Raw genomic sequence first — 23,501 nt, 5'->3', positions numbered from 1 at the left:
ATATTCTCCTTCCAGGGTGAACACTAATCCTTCCCCCACATGACTACCTTGTGATTTGCAACAGCAATTCCTTCTTTCAAGACTCAAAAGTTTTCACCTTGGTATTCTTAGCATCTTTAAATTGAATAATCCCAACACTGACTGCATTGAACCTCTTCCAACAAAACCCACAGTTCTAAGTCCCCTACAATATATATAATGAATAAGTAGGTCTGAGGCTAAGTGGAGAAATTTGAATTTTTAAAGAAGTACCAGGAGATTCTCACATTTAGGTGAATTTCAAAGAGTTTTAAGCCATTTTTTAAAGTCCTCAGGATACCATCTCATATTCACTTTATAGCAATAACTGCTAAATACAGAATACTGTACATGGAGGATTTTACATTTTATCAAGTATTGAGTTGACACAAAGACTATGTATAAAATAAAGAAACATAGTGCATAAATATTGTAACACTACCATTGATTAGCTTAAATTCAAGGAAACAGGAATATTGCTCCACTGCAGTCCCCGATCTGAGCCTCCTGACTCCATTTCACTCACTGACCCTTCTGAAGGAATTATGATCAATTGTTTCATTCTTAGGTTTTTAAAAAAATTTTACTATACTTTTATATAACAGTGTGTCAGTACTTTTACATTTTTTTCTATTAAAAAACAATCTTATACATGAGTGTTATGGTTTGTGTATATCAGGGTTTTACAAAGGTATTTACCAAGAAATAAAATCAGTGTATCAGCTTTACTATATAGTGTCAAATAATTTTTCAAAGTGGTTGGGCCAATTTATTTTCCCATATGCAGAAAATAAAGAGTTTTCCCTTAGTTTACCACCTTCCTGAAACTGAAAACACCTGATGTAAGTCAATTCAGTAGGTATAAAATTGTATTTCATCTTGGTTTTTAATTTCCACTTCCTGATTGATTGTTGTTAGTGTCAGGCATCATTTGCCACTGAGGTGTCTTCTGTGACACACCTGTTTGAGCCCATGGCCCTTACACAGTCTTTTCTCGTTAGCTCACGAATATTCTCTTAATATAATTCTCTTTCAATTACTTATTTTTCAGACATTTTCTTCCAGTTTCTGCTGTACCTTTTCACTTTCTTAAAAGTATTCTTTTGATAAATGGAAGCTCTTAATGAATTCTAAGATAGTCAGTTCTCTCAATCCTTCCTTTTATGTTTTTGTTTACATAAGTGTCTCATTTTAAGGAACTATTTCTTGCACTGAGATCAAAAAGACACTCAACACTATCTTCTGAATTTCATAGTTTGGCTTTTCATGTTTGAATAGTCAGTCTATCTAGAATGGAATGTAGTATAGATTGAGATGGGGGCTCATTTCACAATGTTTTTTTCTTAATGGAAAAGCCAAACATTTCTTTAATGATACCAAGTGTTATCTATATCACAAATCAATTTTTTCTATAAGTGAGGGGTTGCTTGTGGATTCCCTGGTCAATCTGTACATTTCTTTGCCCTATGGTCTAAATTACTAAAGTTTAATGATCATTACTTCTCTTTTAAGGTATGTTTTAAGAAATGTTGTGCTTATTTTGGGTGAATTATTCTTCCATATATTTAAGCAATAATGTACTAAAGTCTATTTAAATATCTTTTAGGATTGTTTTTACTAGAATTTCACTAAATATATAATCAACTTGAAGAAAACTGACTCAATTAAGCTACTGAATCGTCCAATCTATAAACAAGATTTCACTGTACTTTCATACAAGCTTTTTAAAATGCTTCAATTAAAGTTTAATTTTCCCCACAAAGTATTGGCCATCTTTGAGTTCTTGATACCTCACAAATGGTAAGTTATAAATTATATTTCCCATTTATAGACACATTAAAATAGATATTATATTTTGTATTAATTATGGATCACAAAAACTTGCTGATGCCTTATTTCTAATAGTTTAGGTAGTTTAAAAGTTTTGTAAATGATCATTCTCATCGCCTATTAAAAAACAACCTTATATATGAGTTTAAGATTATACATGAATGTAACAACTTTTATCCTTCTTTTCCAATTTGTTTCTTTAACTACTTCTTCATGCCGTCTAGTACAATGTCAAATACAAGAAGTGACTAATTTTCAAATGTTAATCCATACCTGCATTCCTGGGTAAACCCAATCTGGCTACTGACATCATCTTTTTTATTTGTTTTAGATTTAGTTTGGTAAATGTTTAAGATTTTTTTGTATTATTTTTATGAATCGAATGGACCTATAATCTTCTTTCTCATCATTATCAGGTTTCAGTACCAAGGTTATACCTAATTACCTCATACATCTTACACACTGAAGGTTTCACTGTATTCCTGGCATGAAAACTATACTAGTCTTGTTTGTATGTCCTCTGAATCTATTATATGTTAATGGAGATATTTATTCCAGTTTGATATAATGGATAATAAAATGATTTTGAAGTTATCTTTCTTTCTTCTTTCTCTGTATTTCCTTTTCTCTCCCTTCTTCCTTCCCCCCTTCTTCCTACTTTCCTTCTTTCTTTCTTAGGCGATTTGTTACTCAGTTTCATTTCTGTGAATTTTATACTTTGAAACTATAAAGTCATATTTCTTGAAATCTTAGCTTTTAGATTTTGACAAATGTGAATGCCCCAAGGAAGGATATGCTTTTCCCCCTCCTGAAATACAGAATACATTCAGATTCCTTGTGATAATGATTTCTCAGAGTACATTTTTCTTCTCTGCCACTCAGCATTAAGATTTGATATTGGTAAATTTACATGCAGCCCTTGGATGGTAGATTTCTATCTATAATGAATTATGGCCCATGACATTCTGGCTTTATGATGGGGTTCACCAACTGGACATCCCATTTTGGACAGGCCTTGAATTGTCTACATAACTCAAAGCAATACCAATTAAAGAAGCATCATAATAATTAAGGATAAACAAGGTAGGATGATTAAAAGAAGTCAGGCATAAAAAAGAATAATTTCATTCAAGTGACATTCCAAAACTGGCAAAATTAATCTATAGTGTCAGAACGCAGACTGGTTGCTTCAGGCTTAAGAGTGACTACAGAGTCGCATGAGGTTACACTTTGGGATAACAGAAATGGTCTACATCTTAGTTGTGTTAGTGATTATTTACCAAACTGTTAACTTAAATACACTTAGAATTGGTGTATTTTATCATATATAGATTATTTCTCATTAAATATGATTTTAAATTGAATTACACCTTTAAGATCTGTGCACACTATGTCAATTTTATTTTAATAATTCTTTTTAAATCCCTTAAGGACCTGGAACTCCAGAACTCAATTAGAGTTTTACCATACTTAGTAGCCTCAGTATCAGTTTAAAATGAGTGAGCCATTATCAAGCCTGACAAATCCTCATGATAAGACAGCTTTAATACATTAATCCTTGGTCAAGTTGTCATTCAGTCTTTATTGCTCATGAAAATGTATTTCTATGCTTGAAGGCTATTTCTAAGTTAATATGCTAGGAAGGAGAAGAAGGCCACTTGTGCAGTATTGATCTTGACATTATTTAGGCTATTCTCACTATTCTGTTTCTATGGTGGGTTTATTCAGTTATGACTAAAAAGAAGTCATGTCAAGCTAAGTCACTAAGTTGATATTTTCAAAGTTCCAAAATTTTCAATGGATTAAATGTACATAGTCTTTTTTTTTTTTTTTTCTGATTTCACATGCCAAGGATTTCAACATAGTATGACAGAGATAGGGTTTTCTTCCAAATCCCTAGTCTCTCAAGACATTCATAATGTGATGGCAAACAAAAGGTCACAGAAAGAGCTAAATGTAGATTATTCCTTTAGTCCTTTCCCTATCTCCAATCTCTATCTTACTAGCTTTGACACTGATTTTACTCTTGTATTATATACCATGTATTGGGTTTCAATTCAGTTCAACTTCCTGGCTTCCCCTAATCTGCCTGTGGTGTGCTCATCCCTGTATGTACTAAAGATCCACAAACCACTGTTCCTGAAGATATGATAGGCAATGGAGGAAATTTATGGGTAAAGATATAGATATACATAGTCCTATGGACTCATTAAAAAATGGGCCCTTAACTTAGCTGACAGCCCAACAATTTTATGGAGAAAAATTTCTTTATGGAGAAAAGAAAATATATGGAGGAGATGAAACCTAAACAGAACCCTGAAAGGTGAATGGGATTCAGTGAATATTCAAGAGCAACAAAGAGTGGGTAATAGTAAATGGCTTCAAAGTAGAGAAAACAGGAAGAGTAAAGGAATGGTGCAACCAGGGAATCCCTATCCATGGCTTCCTATGCTAATAAACAATGGATTCTGTGACTTTTAGTATTTAAGAAATTTCTGATAAAGAATTATATTCAACTTATTGGAAAAAACAATATTTTTAAGGCTAGAAAAATATTGTCATTTGTGTTTTTGTTTCCGTGTCATCTTTTTAATACGGCAATCTCTGTGGCTCATCCATGTAATAGAGAATTATTCTAGCATGATTTCCAAGGAGTTTTAATAAAGTCTATAATCTCAAAGGAATTGAATAGTTTTTGTTTTTGGTTTGGGGACTTTTGGTTTGTTTGGTTTTTGGTTTTTGGTAGTTTGTATCTACCTCAAGAAAAAAATAATACCACAATGTGGAAGCTGAAAAGAAACTAACAAGCAAACATATTCAAGTCACAGGCATTATAAATTTACACAAAGAACTGAGCATGATGGCACATGCCTGTAAACTCAGGAGGCTGAGGCAAGAGGATTGCAAGCTGGAGGTCAACCTCCATAACTTAGTAAGACCCTGTCTCAAAATTAAAAATTTAGGAGACAGGAAGATGGCAGAAGCAAATGAGGCTGCAAGTCCCAATCTCCTCATAACTCAGAAAGGAGGCAGTGAAGGAAAAGCAGAATTGAGAGGTAGGTAACAAAATAAATGTTCTAAGACTCAATATTACAAAGTCTGAGACCTGGAGAGATTGGAAAATAGGTCACCAGAGTAGAAAAGAAACTCAGAGTCCCCTAATCCCAACCAGAACCTGGGGATGAGAAGGGGGGAGGGACCACAGAGAGAAAGCCTGGTGGAGGTGGAAGGGGGGATTGAAAATCTCTTAAGATCATATGCTTAAAAACATTTGGAAAGACAGACAAAATTTAAAATGTGATGGTAAAAGAAGGAACCTTAAAACAGTACATAGCTTAAAATGAAATTGTGAAAAGAAAGCCATCTTGAGGAGTCCTCCTGCCAACAAGTCAGTTACTCCCCTTAAATCTTTCAATGCACAGGCAGCTGCAAAATAAACCACAGGGAAGGCCCCTGCAGTGAGACATTGTAAGAATTTGGCCAGAAAGAACTAGAAAGACCACTGCTAGCCCAAAATGCTGAAACCCCTCTCCCTCTGTCTTATCATAAACAAGGGGAATGGAAAGGGGGGACTCGTGCAGGGAATTGCACCTAACCCCACTCAGCCTCTGTGACCCAAAAAGCCTTGTGCAGCATGCACTTGCTGAACTCAGAGACAGCAATGAAGCAGCTTTGGCCCCCAGAGAAGAAGCAGATTCCCCAGGCCCAGATCATTGACACCGGGCAGGCACCTGCAGAAGACTAAGAGGACAGCTGCCTGAGACACCCAGCAGAAAATTACCAGAGTCTGTGCAGGAAGAAGAGGCTGATCCCAACCTTAACTAGTGCCCAGTCTGACTCATGATCACAATTGGCAAGCGAAAGGGCATTGTTTTGGCATTGTTTGGATACTGGCAGGACTTTACATTAGTCATATCAACAGAGAGAATCATACCTGCCATTCACAAACTGGGGCAGTGGAGTCCAGGTAAACCACCGAAGACCCTTTATAATAGTAACTCAGAGATTTGCAATGGCCAGGGAAATACTTCTGTATCACGGAACACCCACAGAAAACTCACAATCAGAGTTCCTGCACTCACAGACAGCTACCAAGATCTTTACTACTATGAAAAGAAACCTATGGGGGAAGTAGGTACATGGTCATCCATAGCAATCATAGGGACACTTCAGAGTCCGCATCCTGGACTACTGCATACAATAGAAATAACCAAGTTACAACACGGCACCCTCCCAGCAGTCAAACCAGAAGCTGCTGGTAGGAGGTTCATATCAACTAGGGAACTGGTTGCTGTGCCCCTGCAATTCTGGAGAGATCCACAACCAAAGACTGATGGATATATGCTAAATGTCTAAACCCTGATGAAATCCAAACTAAGAATTTTCTTCACCTTGACATGGGTTACTATAAATAACTCTAATGTCAATTTTGATCATATAAATAACTCTTTAACTTGAATGATAATTGTTAATTCAATAGCCCACATTGTACCTTCAAACCATTTGAATGTATTTCATCTAATGATTTAAAGCATTAAATGGATTTAATCTTCCTATCTTTGTTTTCCTGGGTCTAATTTATACTTGCTTCTCTTACCCCTTATTCATCCACTTACATTATCTGTTACTACCTCTAATACTAACCATTCATCTGCCTCTCCTTTTTACCTTGCTGTAAATTATTCTTTTATATTCGTTCCCTCCACCCCCCTTCTCACACTCTTTCCCTTTTCTTTATGCCTAAGCTTTCCTCCTCCCTGCTTTTAGCCCTCACATAACAGAAAGATCCTTAAAACAGAGTAAATAGCTCAAGATAAAATTGTGAAAAGAAATAATACATTTATTACATTTATTGACTAATTATTTGACCTATTTCAGAACTTTAATACAGGTTTATACTTGAACTTGAGGAGCCTTAGAGAACAATTACAACATTTTTATTTCTTATCAAGGATAAATAGAATAAGGCATGGCTCTGAAGTGATTATAGTAAATAGGATTCAATGATATCCCTTCAAGTGGTGCTGATATTGGAATTGGAGGTCACATATTCACTTAAATTATCATAATCTGGATGGTCACCTAACCCAGGGCTCCTAAAATAACGAAGCTCACAAAGTAGTCCTTTACTTAAAAGAAGAAATCAGGGTTGGGGATGTGGCTCAAGTGGTAGCGTGCTCGCCTAGCATGCATGAGGCACTGGGTTCAATTCTCAGCACCACATACAAATAAAATAAAGATATTGTGTCCATCTAAAATAAAAAATAAATATTTTAAAAAAGAAAGAAATCAGAACTATACCAATAGATGGGCAGACATACAAATATGAAAAAACAAAGGAACATACCATACCAAACAGCCCATAATGTTTTAACAATAGACTTCATTGATACCACAGTGGAGGAAATATCTTCTTTACATAACGTTCACAGTTAAACTGTTCCAGGAGGGCTGCAATTGTAGCTCAGTGGCAAAGCGCTTGCCTAGCATGTATGAGGCACTGTGTTCTATCCACAGCACCACATAAAAATAAATGAAATAAATGTATAAAAACCACAATAATATTATCTTAAAAAAACTGTTCTACGAGCTAAAAGAATATGTAAAGAATAAAATTAGAGAGAAAATACAGGAAACAAAAGATCAGTTCAATAGAGAGATGCAGATTCTGAAAAAGAATAAAAACAAATTCTTGAAATCAAAGAAGCAATAAACCAAATTAAAAATTCAATGGAAAGTATCACCAATTGATCAGGCCACTTTGAAGACAGATTTTCAGACTCTGAAGATATAATTTTGAAAATAAATTTGATCAAAAAAATATTAAAGGACCATGAACTGAGAATTCAAGCTATCTGGGATAACATCAAAAGGCCAAGTTTAAGATTCACTGTGAAACATGAAGGCTCTGAAATACAAACTAAAGAAATTCACAATCTTTTCAATAAAATAATATTGGAAAATTTCCAAACCTTAAGAAAGAGATGGAAATTCAAATACAAAAGGTATACAGGACTCCAAATATACAAAATCATAATAGATCCACTCCAAGACATATTATCATGAAAATGCCTACCACGCAGAATAAGGATAGAAATTTAAAAGGTGCAAGAAAAAAAAAAGTGTCACATTTAGAGGTAAACCAATCTTCATTTTAACTGATTACTCAACACAGACATTAAAAGCCAGGAGGTCTTGGAAAAATATATACCAATCTCTGAAAGAAAATGGATACCAACCAAGAGAAATTAAGTTTCAGAACTGAAGAAGAGATAAAAATTTTCTATGATAAACAAAAGCTAAAAGAATTCAGCCTGCAGTACAAAACATACTTAATAAAATGTTTCATGAAAAATTAAAAATGAAAAACAACATAGGGAGAAATTATATTAGAAGAATAGTCAATTAAAGGAGAATGAAGTCCAATTTAAATATAAGAAATAAACCAAAATGACAGGAAATAAAAACCATTTCTCAAAAATAACTGAATATAAATGATATAAACTCTTCAAACAAACAAAAGACAGAGGTTAGCAGACCAGATAAAAAAACAAGAACCAACAATATGCTGTCTGTAAGAGACTTACCTTACAAGTAAAGACATTCACAGACTGAAGATGAAAGGATAGGAAAAGACATGCCATTCAAACAGTACTGGTAAACAAACAGGGGTAGATATTCTTATATCAGATAAAGTGAACTTCAAGCCAAGATTAATACAAGAGACAAGTTACCTCATACTGTTTAAGGTAATCATAAATCAACAAGATATTATGATCATAAATATTTATACCAAACAACAGAGCATCTATGTATGTCAACAAACCCTTCTCATCATTAAGAATCAGATCACAAAACAATAATACTGGGTGACATTAACATGCTTCTCTCACCACTGAATAGATCATCCAAACAAAAACTAAGCAAAAATGCTACAAAACTAAAAATTACAATTAATAATATGAAACTAATAGATATCTGCATAATATTTCATTCATCAACAACTGAACTCACTTTCTTCTTAGCAGCACTTGAAACATTTTCTAAAATAGACCATATTTAGGTCACAAAAAAATCTTAGCAAATACAAAAAAATAAGAGATACTACCTTACATTCTATTAGATCATAATAAAATTAGAAATCAATGATAAGATCAAAAACAGAAATCATGCTAACACCTGGAGATTAAATAATACACTTGTGAATGATGAATGGATAGGAGAAGAAATCAGGGGAGAAATAAAAAAAATCTTAGAAGTAAATAAAAATAGTAATACACTATATCAAAATCTCTTGAATAGTACTAAGGCACTACTAACAGGAAAGTTCATAGCAGTGAGCTCAGACACCAAAAGAACAGAAAGATACCAAATAAATAATCTAACATTACACCTCAAAGTCCCAGAAAAAGAACAAGAAACAGTAAAGTCAGATGAAGACAGGAAATAATTAAAATCAGAGCCAAAATTAATAAAATTGAGATTTAAAAACAACATAAAAGATCACCACAACAAAAAGGTGGTTTTTAAAAAGATAAGATTGATAAACCCTTAGCCAAACTAACCAAAAGGAAAAACCTCAAATTAACAAAATCCAGGATGCAAAAGCCAATATCACCACAGATGCTACTGAAATCCAGAGAATCATCAGAAACTATTTTGAAAATTTATATTTTAATAAGCTAGAAAATCTTGAAGATATTGACAAATTCCTAGAGACATATGATCAACCCGAACTGAACCAGGAAGATACAGAAAACTTAAACAGATCAATATTAAGTAATGGAATTGAAGCAGCAATCAAAAACCTTCTAACAAAGAAAAGCCCAGGACCAGACTGATTCTCAGTGCAGTTTTATCAGACCTTTAAAGAACTAATACCAATCCTCCTCAAATTATTTCATGAAATAGAAAAGGAGGGAACTCTGCCAATTTCATTATATGAAGTCAGTATCACCTTGATACCAGAACCAGACAAAGACATATCAAGGAAAGAAAACTTCAGCCCAATATCCTTGATGAACAATGATTCAAAAAATTCTTTTTTTCGGGAGGACACAATATCTTTCTTTTTAAAATAATTTTTGACAGATATTTTACTTTTCCTTTTTTAATAGCTTTATTTTATCTATGTATTCATTTTTGTGTGGTGCTGAGGATCGAATCCAGTGCCGCATGCGTGCTAGGCAATGCTGTACTGCTGAGCTATAACCCCGGTCCAATGCAAAAATTCTTAATAAAATTTTGACAAACCTCATACAAAAATACATTAAAAATGATTAAGTGGGTTTTGTCCCAGGGATGCAAGGTTAGTTCAACAAACAGAAATCAATAAATGTAATCCACCATTAAACAGACTTAAGGACAAAAATCACATTATTATCTCATTTTATGCAGAAAAAAACATTTGAGAAAGTGCAGCACCCATTCATGTTTAAAACACTAGAAAAACTAAGGATAGAAGGAACTCACCTCAACATTGTAAAGGTTATAAATGATAAACCCATGACCAAAATGATTTTAAATGAAGTAAAACAGAAAGAATTTCCTATAAAAACAGGAACAAGAGAAGGGTACCCACTTTCACCATGCCTATTCAACATAGTTCTGGAAACTCTAGTCAGGGCAATCAAGCAAGAGAAAGAAATTAAAGGGATATGAATAGGAAAAGAAGAGCTCAAATTACCTCTGTTTGCTGATTATATGATCCTATATTTAGAAGACTCAAAGAACTCCACCAGAAGACTTTTAGAGCTCATAAATAAATTCAGCAAAGGAGCAGGATACAAGATCAACACCCATAAATCAACCACATTCCTATACTACAATGATAAATCCAATTAAAAAGAAATTAGGAAAACTTTCCCATTCACAATAGCCTCAAAATAAAATAAAATAAAATACTTGTGAATCAATCTAACCAAAGAGGTGAAGGGCTTCTACAAAGAAAACTATAGAACACTAAAGAAAGAAATGAAGAAGATCTTGAGATGGAATGACCTTTCATATTCTTGGATAGGCAGAATTAATATTGTCAAAATGGCAATACTACCAAAAGTGCTATACAAATTCGATGCAATTCCTACCAAAATCCTGATGACATTCTTCACAGAACTAGAAAAAAGCAATTTTAAATTCATTTGGAAAAATAAGAGACCCAGAATAGCCAATGCAATCCTTAGTGATACAAGCAAAGCAGGAGGCATCACAATACTGGAATTTAAATTATACTACAAAGCTATAGTGACAAAACACGGATGAATACCAATGGAATAGTATAGAAGACACAGAAACAATTCCACATAAATACATTTATCTAATACTGGGCAAAGGTGCCAAAAACATATGTTGGGGAAAAAAATAGGCTTTTTAAGAAATGGTGCTGGGAAAACTGGAAATCTACACATAATAGAATAAAATTTAACCCCTATCTCTCATCCTGCACAAAACTCAACTCCAGGTGGATCAAAGACCTAGGCATTAGATCAGAAACCCTGCAAGTGCTAGAAGAAAATGCAGGCCCAGCACTTCAACATGTCAGTTCAGGAACTCACTCCTTAACAAGCCTCTTAAAGCACAAGAAGTAAAATTAAAAAAAAAAAATCAATAAGTGGGATGGCATCAAATTAAAAAGCATTCTCAGAGCAAAGGAAACAGTTAAGATCATGGAGAGAGTCAAGAGAACAGGAGAAAACCTTTGCCACCTGCTCCTCAGATAGGGAATTAATATCCAGTACATACAAAGAACTCAAAACATGTAACAACACAAAACCAAATAACCCAATCAATAAATGAGCAAAGAAATTAAGAAGACACTTCTCAAAAGAAGAAATATGAATGGTCAACAAATATATAAAAAAAAGTTCAAGGACTAGCAATTAGAGAAATGCAAATTAGAGCTATATTGAGATTTCATCTTACTCCAGTCAGAATGGCAATTATCAAGACTACAAGTAATAATAAATGTTGGTGAAGATATGGGGGAAAAAGCACACTCATACATTGCTGGTGGGATTGCAAATTAGTGCAGCCACTCTGGAAAGCAGTATGGAGATTCCTCAAAAAACTAGGAATGGAACCACCACATAGGCCAGCTATCCTACTTCCCAGTATATATCCAAAGGATTTAAAAATCAGCTCATGACAGTGACACAGCCACATCATTGTTTAAAGGAACACAATCCTTCATCAGATTAATGGATAAAGAAAATGTCACACACACATACTAGAGTATTACTTAGCCATGAAGAAGAGAGACTTTACGGCATTTGCCAGTAAATGGATGGATCTAGAGACTATCATGCCAGTCCCCAAAACAAGCCAGTCCCAAAAGGTCAAAGGTTGATATGTATTCTCTAATATGTGGAAGCTTATCTCAAATAAGGTAGTGATTATATATATATATATATATATATATATATATATATATATATGAATATGAACAGATCATCAGTGGAATAGACAAAGGGGAATGAAGGGAAGGGAGAAAGGATGAGATAGGGAGAGTCAGTGGAATAAATCTGACCTAACTTTCCTATTTGTATATTTGAATATGCCACAGTGAATATCACCATCATGCACATTCACAAAACATTAATTAAAAAAAAAAAAAAAAACTGGCCAGGCACAGTGGCACATGCCCATAATCTCATGAGGCGGAGGCAGGAGGATCGTGAGTTCAAAGGCAGCCTCAGTAAAAGCAAGGGGCTAAGAAATTCAGTGAGACTCTGCCCCTAAGTAAAACACAAAATAGGGTTGGGGATGTGGCTCAGTGGTTGACTGTCCCTGATACCCGCTACCCCAGGCCAAAAATAAAAAAAACTGTAAGTAGATGGAAAGATCAGTAGAGTAAGGTAGGGAACATGAGAAGGGAGGAGGAGAAGGAAAGTAGAAACACTGGGTACTGAATTAGAGCAAATTATACTCCATGTATGTCAAAACGAATCCTATTGCCATGTATAACTAAAAAGAATCAATAAAAAATTCAAACTTTTAAAAGCACAAAAAATTTTCAAAAAGGGATGGGGATATAGATCAGTGGTAGAGCACCATGGCTTCATAATTCCCCAGTATCATAAATTTAATAAATAAGCAAATAAATGAAACAAAATGTAATCATACAAAGAAAATGAGCTATTAAGAGATGACCTAGTTTAGATGAAGTTCTTACTCTAATTCTATTTTGTTTGATCCTATCATCTTCCTGTGTTCAGTGTTATAAATACAAGTAATATCCCTAGAGGGTACCTTTAAAATAGAGGAGGCTGTCCACCTCCTGGGGATAGTTTGAGAATGTGTATATGTGTGTATATGTGTGTGTGTGTGTGTGTGTGTGTGTGTGTGTGTGTGTGAGAGAGAGAGAGAGAGAGAGAGAGAGAGAGAGAGAGAGAGAGACATGTACACACAGTTGGCTTAGGCTAGATCAACCATAGATAGTCTTCCACTATGTTTTCCCAGAACCTTATGGCTTTCAGTTTCAATAACAATGATCATTATTATAAATTTGAGAATCATAAACCAAAGGATATAATTAAATTTAATGATTTTTAAAGATCAAATAAAATTGAAGTCTCTGAACAGCTATTTAAAAGATTTTATATTTCTCGTTGTCTTCAGGCTCCTCTTTATCACCATCAACCATTTTGTCATTTAAACACACTTGACCTCCATTTTAAGCTCCATTATCTCTATTACTGAGATAATTTCATTATTTAAAGCGCAGTACCTTTTTAGATGTTTTGGTATGTCAACCCTTGAAATCATGCAAATAAATAGTGCCACAATTTAAAGATATATACTTAGTGTTGAAAAACTAAAAACTTTGTATCAGAATATTCTTTTCTTTAAAAAATAAATATTGGACTTAAGGACAATATAAATCACTATATATACTGTATTATGTAACTAATATTTAGCCTTGATATTGGATATCTTTTTGCCCCCTTTAACTTGAATTAACAAATTCAATTTGAAGTGTTAGGAATTAAAAACAAACATGGTTAAATATTAGGAAGTGAGTCCAAACCACAGAAACTGTAACTAAATTATATGCCATTTCAGAATTAAATATTTTTTCAAATCATTATTTTCAAATTATTATTCAACACACACAAAAAAAACATAGCTCTAGAGAAGTTCTTCAGAGCATAGTTAATAAGAAACAGAATATTTAATTCCACACATGAAGCAGGAAGGTTAAAAAAAAAAAGCATTATTTACTATCAAAAAAAATAAAACAAACCTTAAGGACACAGTTGTTATTGTTATTGCAGTTGGCAGATACTCCTTGAAATTCAGCCACAGTGTTCTAAAATGGTTGACAAAAACAATTAAAGAAGGCTTCCCCAGCCCCTCAATAGAGAGAAAAAGGACCGAACAACACTGAAGTTCAGGTGCTTGCTGTAACACACTGTCAAATATGAAAAGGATGCTATTGGACCTTGGTAAAATACTCCCACTCTGTTTCAAATATCATGGACACAGAATATGGTCCATTCACATTATTAAATTGCCATCCATAAATAAACACAATCTTGCGCACACAGCACAAGCTGTTTTCAACCAGGAGCAGCAAACAGCATGAGTTAAATTTAATGTAGTCCCATGAATGCTTTTCACATAAAAATTACAATCTTGTGAACCTTTTAATACTTACACAAATCACAGCATCTATTATAATTTTGCCTCGATTGTTACATGTGAACACAAGCAATTGAAAGACATATCTGTGGAGGTAGCTGCTTTAAACTGTATCAAATACTTCAAGATTCTAAAAATAACACTATTGTGATATTGGTATAATGATACTAATTTTCAGTAATGAAAACAAATTATAAAAAAAAACAAGCTGTATTTTAAGAGAAGGGGCTTCAGTCTCCATAAGCTTGCTATGAACTAGACTAAAGAGATTTTTTAAATGTGATTTATAACCACTAACTTTATAATATAATAATATCATGTTTTAAAAGAATATTTTAAAAAGCCAAATAATCACATAATTTTAAAAAAGGTATAAAATTATTCATTTTAATTTCATGACCATATTCATTTTCTAATTCAAAAAAGAGGTATAGCACCATTTGATACTATATTCTAATCTGAGCCCACAGCAGTTAAAATTATATGCTTTTTTTTTAACAGAAAGGTACCCATAAAATACAAACAGACCAGAAAAAATATACAACAGAATTATATCATCTCACTACTAAAGGCTAAAATAATAGTGTGGATTATGACAGAAGACTAAATGTTATAAAAAAATTAAAATCTAGTTGAAAAATTTACCATACCCCCAGAATACCATGGCATAGTGCTGACTGTCTGAGGGATTTACTGAAATCCTCTACAGTTACCTTTCAGATTGTTAGAAAGAAAAAGAAAAACAAATGCACAGTAATTCTATTAAATCCAGAAATGCAATCATTCATCACAGATTACTCAGATGTACATTAAAATTTTTTAGTGGTTTAGATTTTCATCTCCCTTTCTTTATAGGATCCTCCCTTTTATTTTTCAGCCTTCAGGCAGAGTCTTTGTACTACTACTACTTCTTCTTCTTCTTTAATCAGAATGTTTAACAGAGAGTGAACAGAAACAGGAATGCAAATTAAAATGGAATTGGCTGTTTGCTTATTTTAAACTATTCCTAGTTTAAATATTTGGAGACAAAACAGAAAAAGCAGCAATTTAAATAGTTTGAGATTAACTATACATTTCAATTCTACTAGAGAATGACTTAGAATCTCCTAGAGCATTAAAATAGATATATGTAAGCATAAGTAACACATGATAAGGTGTTATTCCTAAACATTCCCCCTCTTTCTTCCTTCTTAGAGCGGACCACTATACTTTTACAATTTCAGGATATACTGCTTATACTATGATGTTTTCCATGTAGCCAATTCAGGCAAGCAACTTCCATCTGTCCATGTGTCAAGTTCCAAATTAGAATCAACTTTAGATGATTTGATCAAAAACAGAAGCTCTCTATCCTTTGGCAGACAATGTTGATCTAAGAACTGGCTCTGAAAATTAGCTGGATGAACTCAGTTGCTCTGTATCTAATTAGAGGTTTTCCTGGCTAGGTCCAGGGAATGTCATAGGGGATATTATCAAATAAAAGTAATTCTAACTTTGAAATCAAAAGATGATTCTATAAATTATAAGGAAAGTTAAAAGCCAAGTGACTGATTACACAAATTCAGTGCCTGTTCTAACAAAGATATGTAAATCAATACATTGTTTAATTACATATAAAATTAAATCAATTATTCAATGACCATTTAACCATTGGATACTCAATATTCGTTCTTCTCATCTCTGTTACTTTATGAACATTTTACTTTCTATTAACAAAGAAACAAAGTAAATAGAAAATTGAGAGAATATTCAAATCAATCAATTTTTTTCAAATCAATTTAATAATATTTGGTAGTGTTAGTTACAAATTTTTGAATCAAATAATAACATTGGCAGTCTTAATACTAGAGTGAATTATTATTATTTGTACAGATTTCACCTCTCCTCTGCACAGATAATTAAACTGGTTTTACCTGGAGATGTTTTATTTAGTAACACACTGTGTTACACACAAATCAGAGAAGGATGAGAGAAAACTACAAAGGAAAATACTCTTTGACCCTCTCAAGAAAATGGGGGTTACTTGAAGTAACACAGTAGAAAGCTTTCGATTTCTAATTTTTGATTTCTAAGTTTAGTGAAAATTTCAACTCTTTTTTCTGGTAAAACATTTGTGTATTGTTATTCTTTCCTTTAAACTCCATGAAGACAATACTTAGGGACTGCTGTCTAAAATATTCTCCAGGTTTTCAATTTCCCTGTTATTAAAAATACAGAACAAAGAATTATGGAACTTAAGTATTACTGGAAGCTCCATCACTGTAAACAGGAATCCTCATAACATCTTTTGTTCCCAGTTACCTTGTGTGTGCCTGAATACGCAGGCCCATTAGGCAAGTTCTGTACACTCCATTCAACAACAGTACTGAACAACTGCAGAGTCCAGTAGGCTTTGGGGCCAAAGACTCTACTCTAATACTAACTCTGACAGCTAAGTCATACCTGGGTAGGAGGGAACCTCAGCTGCTGCATTTCTAGAAAAAACAAAAACAAAACACCTCTTCTGAATGTAGGGAAGGCACCTTGTAAAGTGCCTGACACTATCATACTTATTCCTCTTACTCTTAAAAATATTTGCTCACGTGGAAAATGCTCTTTAGTCTCTTTACAAAAACAGACAAATAAATCCATAATCTTCCACTTGGTATATGATATGATCCTAAATATATATATGAAATAAAAAAATATTCTTTTTTTTCATTTACTCAGATTATCAAATAGAGGAAAATCATATGTACATGCTCCAAAGAATAGACACCCCTCTACCCCCATACCTCTACACATGCTTTAGCTGCTTGAGTTGAAAACTTTGGGGATAAATGTGAAAAATTCCTCCAATAATTGGAGGAAACATGTAAATGTGATCTAAAAGTTTTACGTGGGGAGCCTTAAAATCAGGCTATCTCACTTTTTTTTTTTTTTTTTCTTGCTCAGCCTGGTGTCTTATTCTGTGTTTCTGGAATGTTAGAAACTAGAAGGAATCCAGCCATCTAGCCCAATCCTCAAACTTGAAAGCCAAGGACACTGAGACACAGACAACAAAGCCTGGCCTCCTGCCTTTCCACCACTTGATGTCACCGTACTCCCCTCAACTTCACATCTAAAATCTAAGGGAGTGGGGAGGTAAAAACCAAGCCTGCAGTGACTGATTTGACAATTCTAAAACAGGCTTGCAGCCAAGCAAATCAACATCTCTAATAAAACATAAAACAGTGGAGCAGAGAATTGAAAACTAGGTAAAATGCAAGCTCAAATATTTGAAGAAACCACTTTTTAGTTTCAAAATTTGAGATAACATATTTCCATACTTAATATCTCAGTATAATTAGAAAAAAATTGTCTTTTCAAGCAATCCCAGCAAGAAAAATACCCAATAAAGTAAACAAAATTCTAAGAGACTAATTCATTCATGAAGAGGCTTTCTAATGTACTATCCTTAATTCAAAGTTAATTGATATACCATTTTCCTACTACAATAAATGGAGACCACATCCTTGTTATACTACAAACACATGAAAACAATATACATTTTAGTTAAAATATCCCAGGTTAAAAATACATGAAAAATATTTTTAATAATTTCTATGTTCTGGCAAGACACCAAAAAAAGTTCCGGAAAAGTAATATATTTAGATGAGTAGAGGTTGAACACATGAAATTTCACTGTGCTTATATTGTATCTGTTGACACAAAGAAGAATATTTGTTTTATCTGAATATTTACTAGTTGATGAAGTATGAAATACTACAACTAAATTGTTGATGGATCTTTTGACAAGTCAATATGAAACATATGCATGTTTGAATGTGTTTATAATAAAGCATGTTGTCCCATCATATCAATGTACATTTGGCACTGACATTGGAAATACACCAGCATCTGTATTACATTACAACACACAAGGATTCCGGAGAGCCGTTTTCACTTGGGGGTTAGCTTCTATTCATTTACTTGATCTTCTACAGAGAGCAGGATGTAAAATTATTCCAATATGTATCTACGCTATGGAACATGTGCTAGTGGAAAAGCTTTGTTCTGCATTATGTTAGCACAAATCATAGTGAGCAGATCCAAAGAACTTTCTCTTCCTGAGGGGGGAAAACCCTCTGGAAACACTCAGAAATCAGCATTTTTTTTGTGTGTGTGTTTCTGTATTATGAGTGTGTTTTTTCACTTAAAATGTTTACTGATTTTTTTTTTAAAAGCATATTATTGTAGAACATTTGGAAAAGATTGAAAAAAATATAAACCAGAGAGAGAAAACTATCTAATTCCATCAATAAAAACAGCCATAATTCACATTTTGGTGTTTTTATCCTTTCTGTTTCTATGAATTTCTTTATAATAGTGGGATAAAAGACTGATTTGTTTCCAGTCTTCAAACCATAAATAGGATACCATGACCTGATTCACAACTTAATATCAGATGCAAGTAGCATTTCTCTTCTTGAGGTTGAGTTTTGGCTAAATGTAGACATATCCTCTTTAAGAAACTGCAAAGAGCCTGCCTTGCTGTTGCACAGTAGCGTGAGGGTTGCCCGCAGTGGGCATGTCGTGAGAAGGAACAGGAAATGCTGGCAGCACTCCTACCTCATCATCATCAGCATCGTACTGCCCATAGTGCTGCTCCAGCAGCTCTCTCTGGCGCCTCTCTTGTTCCAGCGTCTGGCTTATCAACTGGGCAACTTCACTCACTTGTCCTGGCTTTTCTCGTCCAATAACGAATCTGTAGAAAGGTTACAGAAGACTAACGTGACTCTCCAGTAAAGAGGAGGGCTAAGAAAAGTAGCTAAGCTTGAAATCTCGGCAGAGCCCATCAAGCCTCAACAAAGCAGTATCATCCATATGCTTCAAGTGGAGCGCCTGGGTGTTAGGAAAGCTTAGCTGAGCAACAGAAGTGATTTTTACAGACACAGCTCATAAAGGAAATAAAGGGACACAGTAAAGGACCATTAAAAAATTATTACTTTGGGAGAAGCCCTAACAGATACAATTCATTCTGCAGTATTATACACATTTAAGTTGCATTAAGTTTGGAAGCAAGCATATGATTTTAAGTACCACTGAACTTAAGAATCAATCCCATAAAAAAAAAAAATCCTCTTTATAATACAAAAAGCTTTAAAAATTTTTCAAAGCATGGCATAAATTATATCGTTAACAGACTTCTGCTAAGGTACTAAAAACTTTGGTGGTAAGAGGAGAAATAGAAGTACTATCTAAAATTTTGCTTTTAAAAGAAAAAAACTCAAATTAATTACCACTTTTGGGGGAAAAGATGAATTGGGGAATTGTGTGGTTCAAGAAATAAAGGAAAAAAAGGAAATGTCTGTTAATATTAATTCTTATTGGAAAAACAGTCTAAGGAAAATATTTACTTACAGTGAGCCACATCACTTATGATACATCCTTGTCAATTCAATGTGTTCTGCTCAACAAATTAAATAATAAAATAATATATGCAGTTTCTAAGTATCACTTAATATCATTTTTGAATGTGATGTTCTGAGTTTAATCTCATTTTATACTTAATTAATAATTCCTTTGATTATAATATTTTATATATTGCATTTCAAATAACATAGACTAATATTTTCTGTACAAACTCACTGAAGGACAAAAATTTTATACCTTAATGTTCTTCATTTATTTTTCAGAAATATTTTTATGTAATTTCAAACAAGACTTAGATTAAGCTTGAGTGATCATGATCTTTTGAGTTATTTTCATTTGAGAATCAAGTATAAATAGAACCTACCAAAACCTAATTTCTCATCTATATTCAAGTAGAATTTATACACAATAAGATACATCTATTTTAAATGTACTGTCATTAAGTATGACAAACATATAAAACTGTAATTAATACATCAGTGAAGATATAAAATATTTCCATCAACCCCAAATATTTCCTTATATCTCTTTCCAGTAAATTGTCTTTAGCCTGGGACCACAGTACTGTTTTCCAGAGTTTCAAATGTATGCAATCATAGAAAATCGTAGTTTCTTTGGCTCACTACATGGTTTGGAGATTTATCCATGTTGTTTCAACTATCAGTAAATTGTTCTTTTTATCACTGAGTACTATGTATTTCACTGTACCAAATATGCCACATTTGGTTGATCTACTCTTCTACTGATAGATGTTTACATGAATTTTGGATATTAGACATGAAGTTACCAGAAACATATGTGCAATGTTTTGTGTCCTTAACTTTTCATTCCCCTTAGGCAAATTACTAATCATGAAATTGATTAGTAATAAGGTAAGTGGATGTTAAACTTCTAAAGATATCGCCAAATTGTTTTTTGAAGTGATGGTACTATTTTATGTTCTTAATAGCAACACATTTGTAGCTGTTTTATATTCAACTTTTAACACTGCCTTTTAAAATTTCAGCCAGGCTTGTGGGATCTAATGGTATCTCATAATGGTTTTAATTTCTAATGGACTGATGACAGATGATATTAAATATAGATCTTTTCAAGTACTTATAGACCATATCTAAGTGAAATATCTTTTCAAATCTTTGGCCTGTCCCTAAAAATTGACTTCTCTGACTTTTTGTTACTGACTTGTAATGGCTCTTTATATATTCTGGATACATATCTTTGTCTATATGTATTGCAAATATATATACATATACACATGTGTATATGTATTCAATCTATTTTCTTCTTACAGTTTGTTGCTTCCCCTTTTCACTTTTGTGTCTTTCAAGGGAAACCTGCTGTATCACCTTTTAAAAAAATCATGCCTTTTGTTTTATAAGAAATCTTTGCCTGATTGCTAATTTCTCCTATTTTTCTTCTTTGAGTGTTATGTTTTGCTTCTATATTAGGTATCTTTTGAATGAATTTTTATGCATGATGTGTGACAAGGGTAAAGTTCCAATTTTTTCAAATGGATAATCAGTTGTTTCAACAACTTTTTTTGAAGATAACTCATTACCACTATTGAATTACTTGGATACATTTGTTGAAAGTAGTGAACCATGCATTTGTGGGTTAACTTGTAGGCTTTATTATCTAGTCACTGATATGTTTGTACTTTTGCCAATATCACACTTCCTTCATTACTACTCAGTAAGTCTTAAAACTAGGTAATATGAATTATTCAACTATATTTTCCCCCGGATTTCCATATAAACTTTATAAACAGCTTGTCAATTTCTAAAAGAAAGCCCAATGGGTTTGACGTTGCTTTGAATCTACAGAACATTTTGTGGAAAACTGACAGCTTACCAATATTAACTCATCTAGTCCAGGAAGGTGGTATAGGTGTATTATTTAGATCTTCGCTATTTTCTCAGAATACTACACTGCAGTTTTCAGTGTACAGGTCTAAGTTATAGTTTAAGTTATCTTGAAATATGACAGATTTTCTGAAGTTATTGTAAGAGGTATTAGTTTTAGACTTAATTTTTTAGTTATTTGTTGCTAGAGTATAGAAACATAATTGATTTTTTAATACTGGTCTTAGAATCTGCGACCTTGCTACTATACTCACTCATTAATCCTATGGCCTTTTTTGTAAATATCTTAGGATATTTTCTTATTTAAATTAAAGATTGAATCCATTATGAAGAAAGCATTTTTATTTCCTACTATTTATTTTATTTGTTTCTTTGTCTATTTATTGCCTTATTGCACTGGCTAAGACCTCCAAAATATGTTAAAAAGGTATAAGAATAAACATTCTTACTCTGTTGCCTACTACTCTAAAACATGAGTTCTGAAAAGCCCAGAGATACACAGGGTAATTTCATTTGGAGATATGATGGGTGAAGATACATAAAGTCTTGACTATGTTAAAGTAATCTAGACATGTGTTACTATTTCAAATTCATTATATTTTCAGTAAATACATGTATGCGAAAAATTATGTCTTGTGATGCATATAAAAAAGAACTCAAAAAATTTGTACCATAAAACAGTAGTTTTAGCAAAGTCTATACTGACCTTTTACCTTTCTTTAAATTTATCATAGTTTAAGGGAGTATCACTCACCTACTATAAAGTTGACAGGAGATAGAAAAAATTAGTTAATGAACAAAATGCATATTTACAGAAACAGCAGACAAGTTCAAAGTAAAAGGTAAATTAAGAGTTCAGATTAATTTAAACCATAAATTCTTTGCATTTAAGCCATAAATTATTTTTGTCAGATTTTCTAGTTCAACAGTTTTTTTCTAAGAATGGAGAATTTCATTTTCTCTGCAAGACAAGTCTTTAAAGTTACTCAATGCAATTCAGAAGAGAGAAAGGTAAGATGTAGAAATTATATACTTGCCTAACATTTGGAACTATTGCCGTTAATTCCAAGGATGAATCAAGGTCTTAATAAAGACCTTGTGAAATACTCTAAAACATACAATTATAAAAACAAGAACCCAAACAATAATATAATGTGTTGTATTATAGTAAGAAATTATATAATCATAATATACAACAATAGATCAAAACCTTTAATATCATATGTAAATTCTTCCTGACCTCAAAAAAATGATCCTTACTTCCCAAACCAGAATTATTTGCAATGCTAAAATTCAAATAAATGAGTGTATGTGTAATCAGCTCCAGAGGAAATAAGAACTATTCCATAAATCTTAAAGAAACTGCATTTTAAATCATAAAAACACAGTTGCTTCAAATCACAGCTTGGCTTCCTGAATTTGTCTATACAATTTAACATAATTTGCTATTTTCCCAATACTGGGGTATATTCAAAATTGCTTTATAGTATGACAAAATAGAAATGATTTGCAATTGCATATAAGACAAGACAATTCATCACATGAAACAGACTCACTTTTAAACATATTATGTTAAAATAACCCATACCTCCTTCATTCAGGCACCTTTTTGGAGCAGCAGTATCGTACCCAGCTATATACATTTTCAAAGCCTTGTAATCTAATATAATTTATGGTACAGGATTACAGTAAAAGAAAGTCATCCTTATAAGTACAGTCCAGAGGAAAAGTAAGAAAAGTGGAAACAAACTACTTGTT

At 32.9% G+C, this 23,501-nt stretch overlaps 1 protein-coding gene across 7 annotated transcripts in view; it reads right to left on the bottom strand.

Moving 5' to 3' along the window:
- Positions 1-23,501, bottom strand: part of Ppp1r9a (protein phosphatase 1 regulatory subunit 9A) — a 287,136-nt gene that overhangs the window by 69,559 nt on the left and 194,076 nt on the right. For 4 of the 7 annotated variants that reach the window (XM_076861347.1, XM_076861340.1, XM_076861356.1 and 1 more), the window contains exon 5: positions 19,078-19,213. In XM_076861347.1, coding sequence (XP_076717462.1) covers positions 19,078-19,213 — 136 coding nt within the window. Of the gene's footprint in view, positions 1-14,089; positions 14,156-19,077; positions 19,214-23,501 lie in introns of all 7 variants that reach the window. The other 3 variants (XM_076861314.1, XM_076861323.1, XM_076861332.1) reach the window with 1 other exon arrangement.

Source organism: Callospermophilus lateralis, chromosome 1 (genome assembly GCF_048772815.1).
Source record: "Callospermophilus lateralis isolate mCalLat2 chromosome 1, mCalLat2.hap1, whole genome shotgun sequence".
In the NCBI taxonomy this organism is placed as follows: domain Eukaryota; kingdom Metazoa; phylum Chordata; class Mammalia; order Rodentia; family Sciuridae; genus Callospermophilus; species Callospermophilus lateralis.
This window is presented reverse-complemented; position numbering and strand designations above follow the sequence as displayed.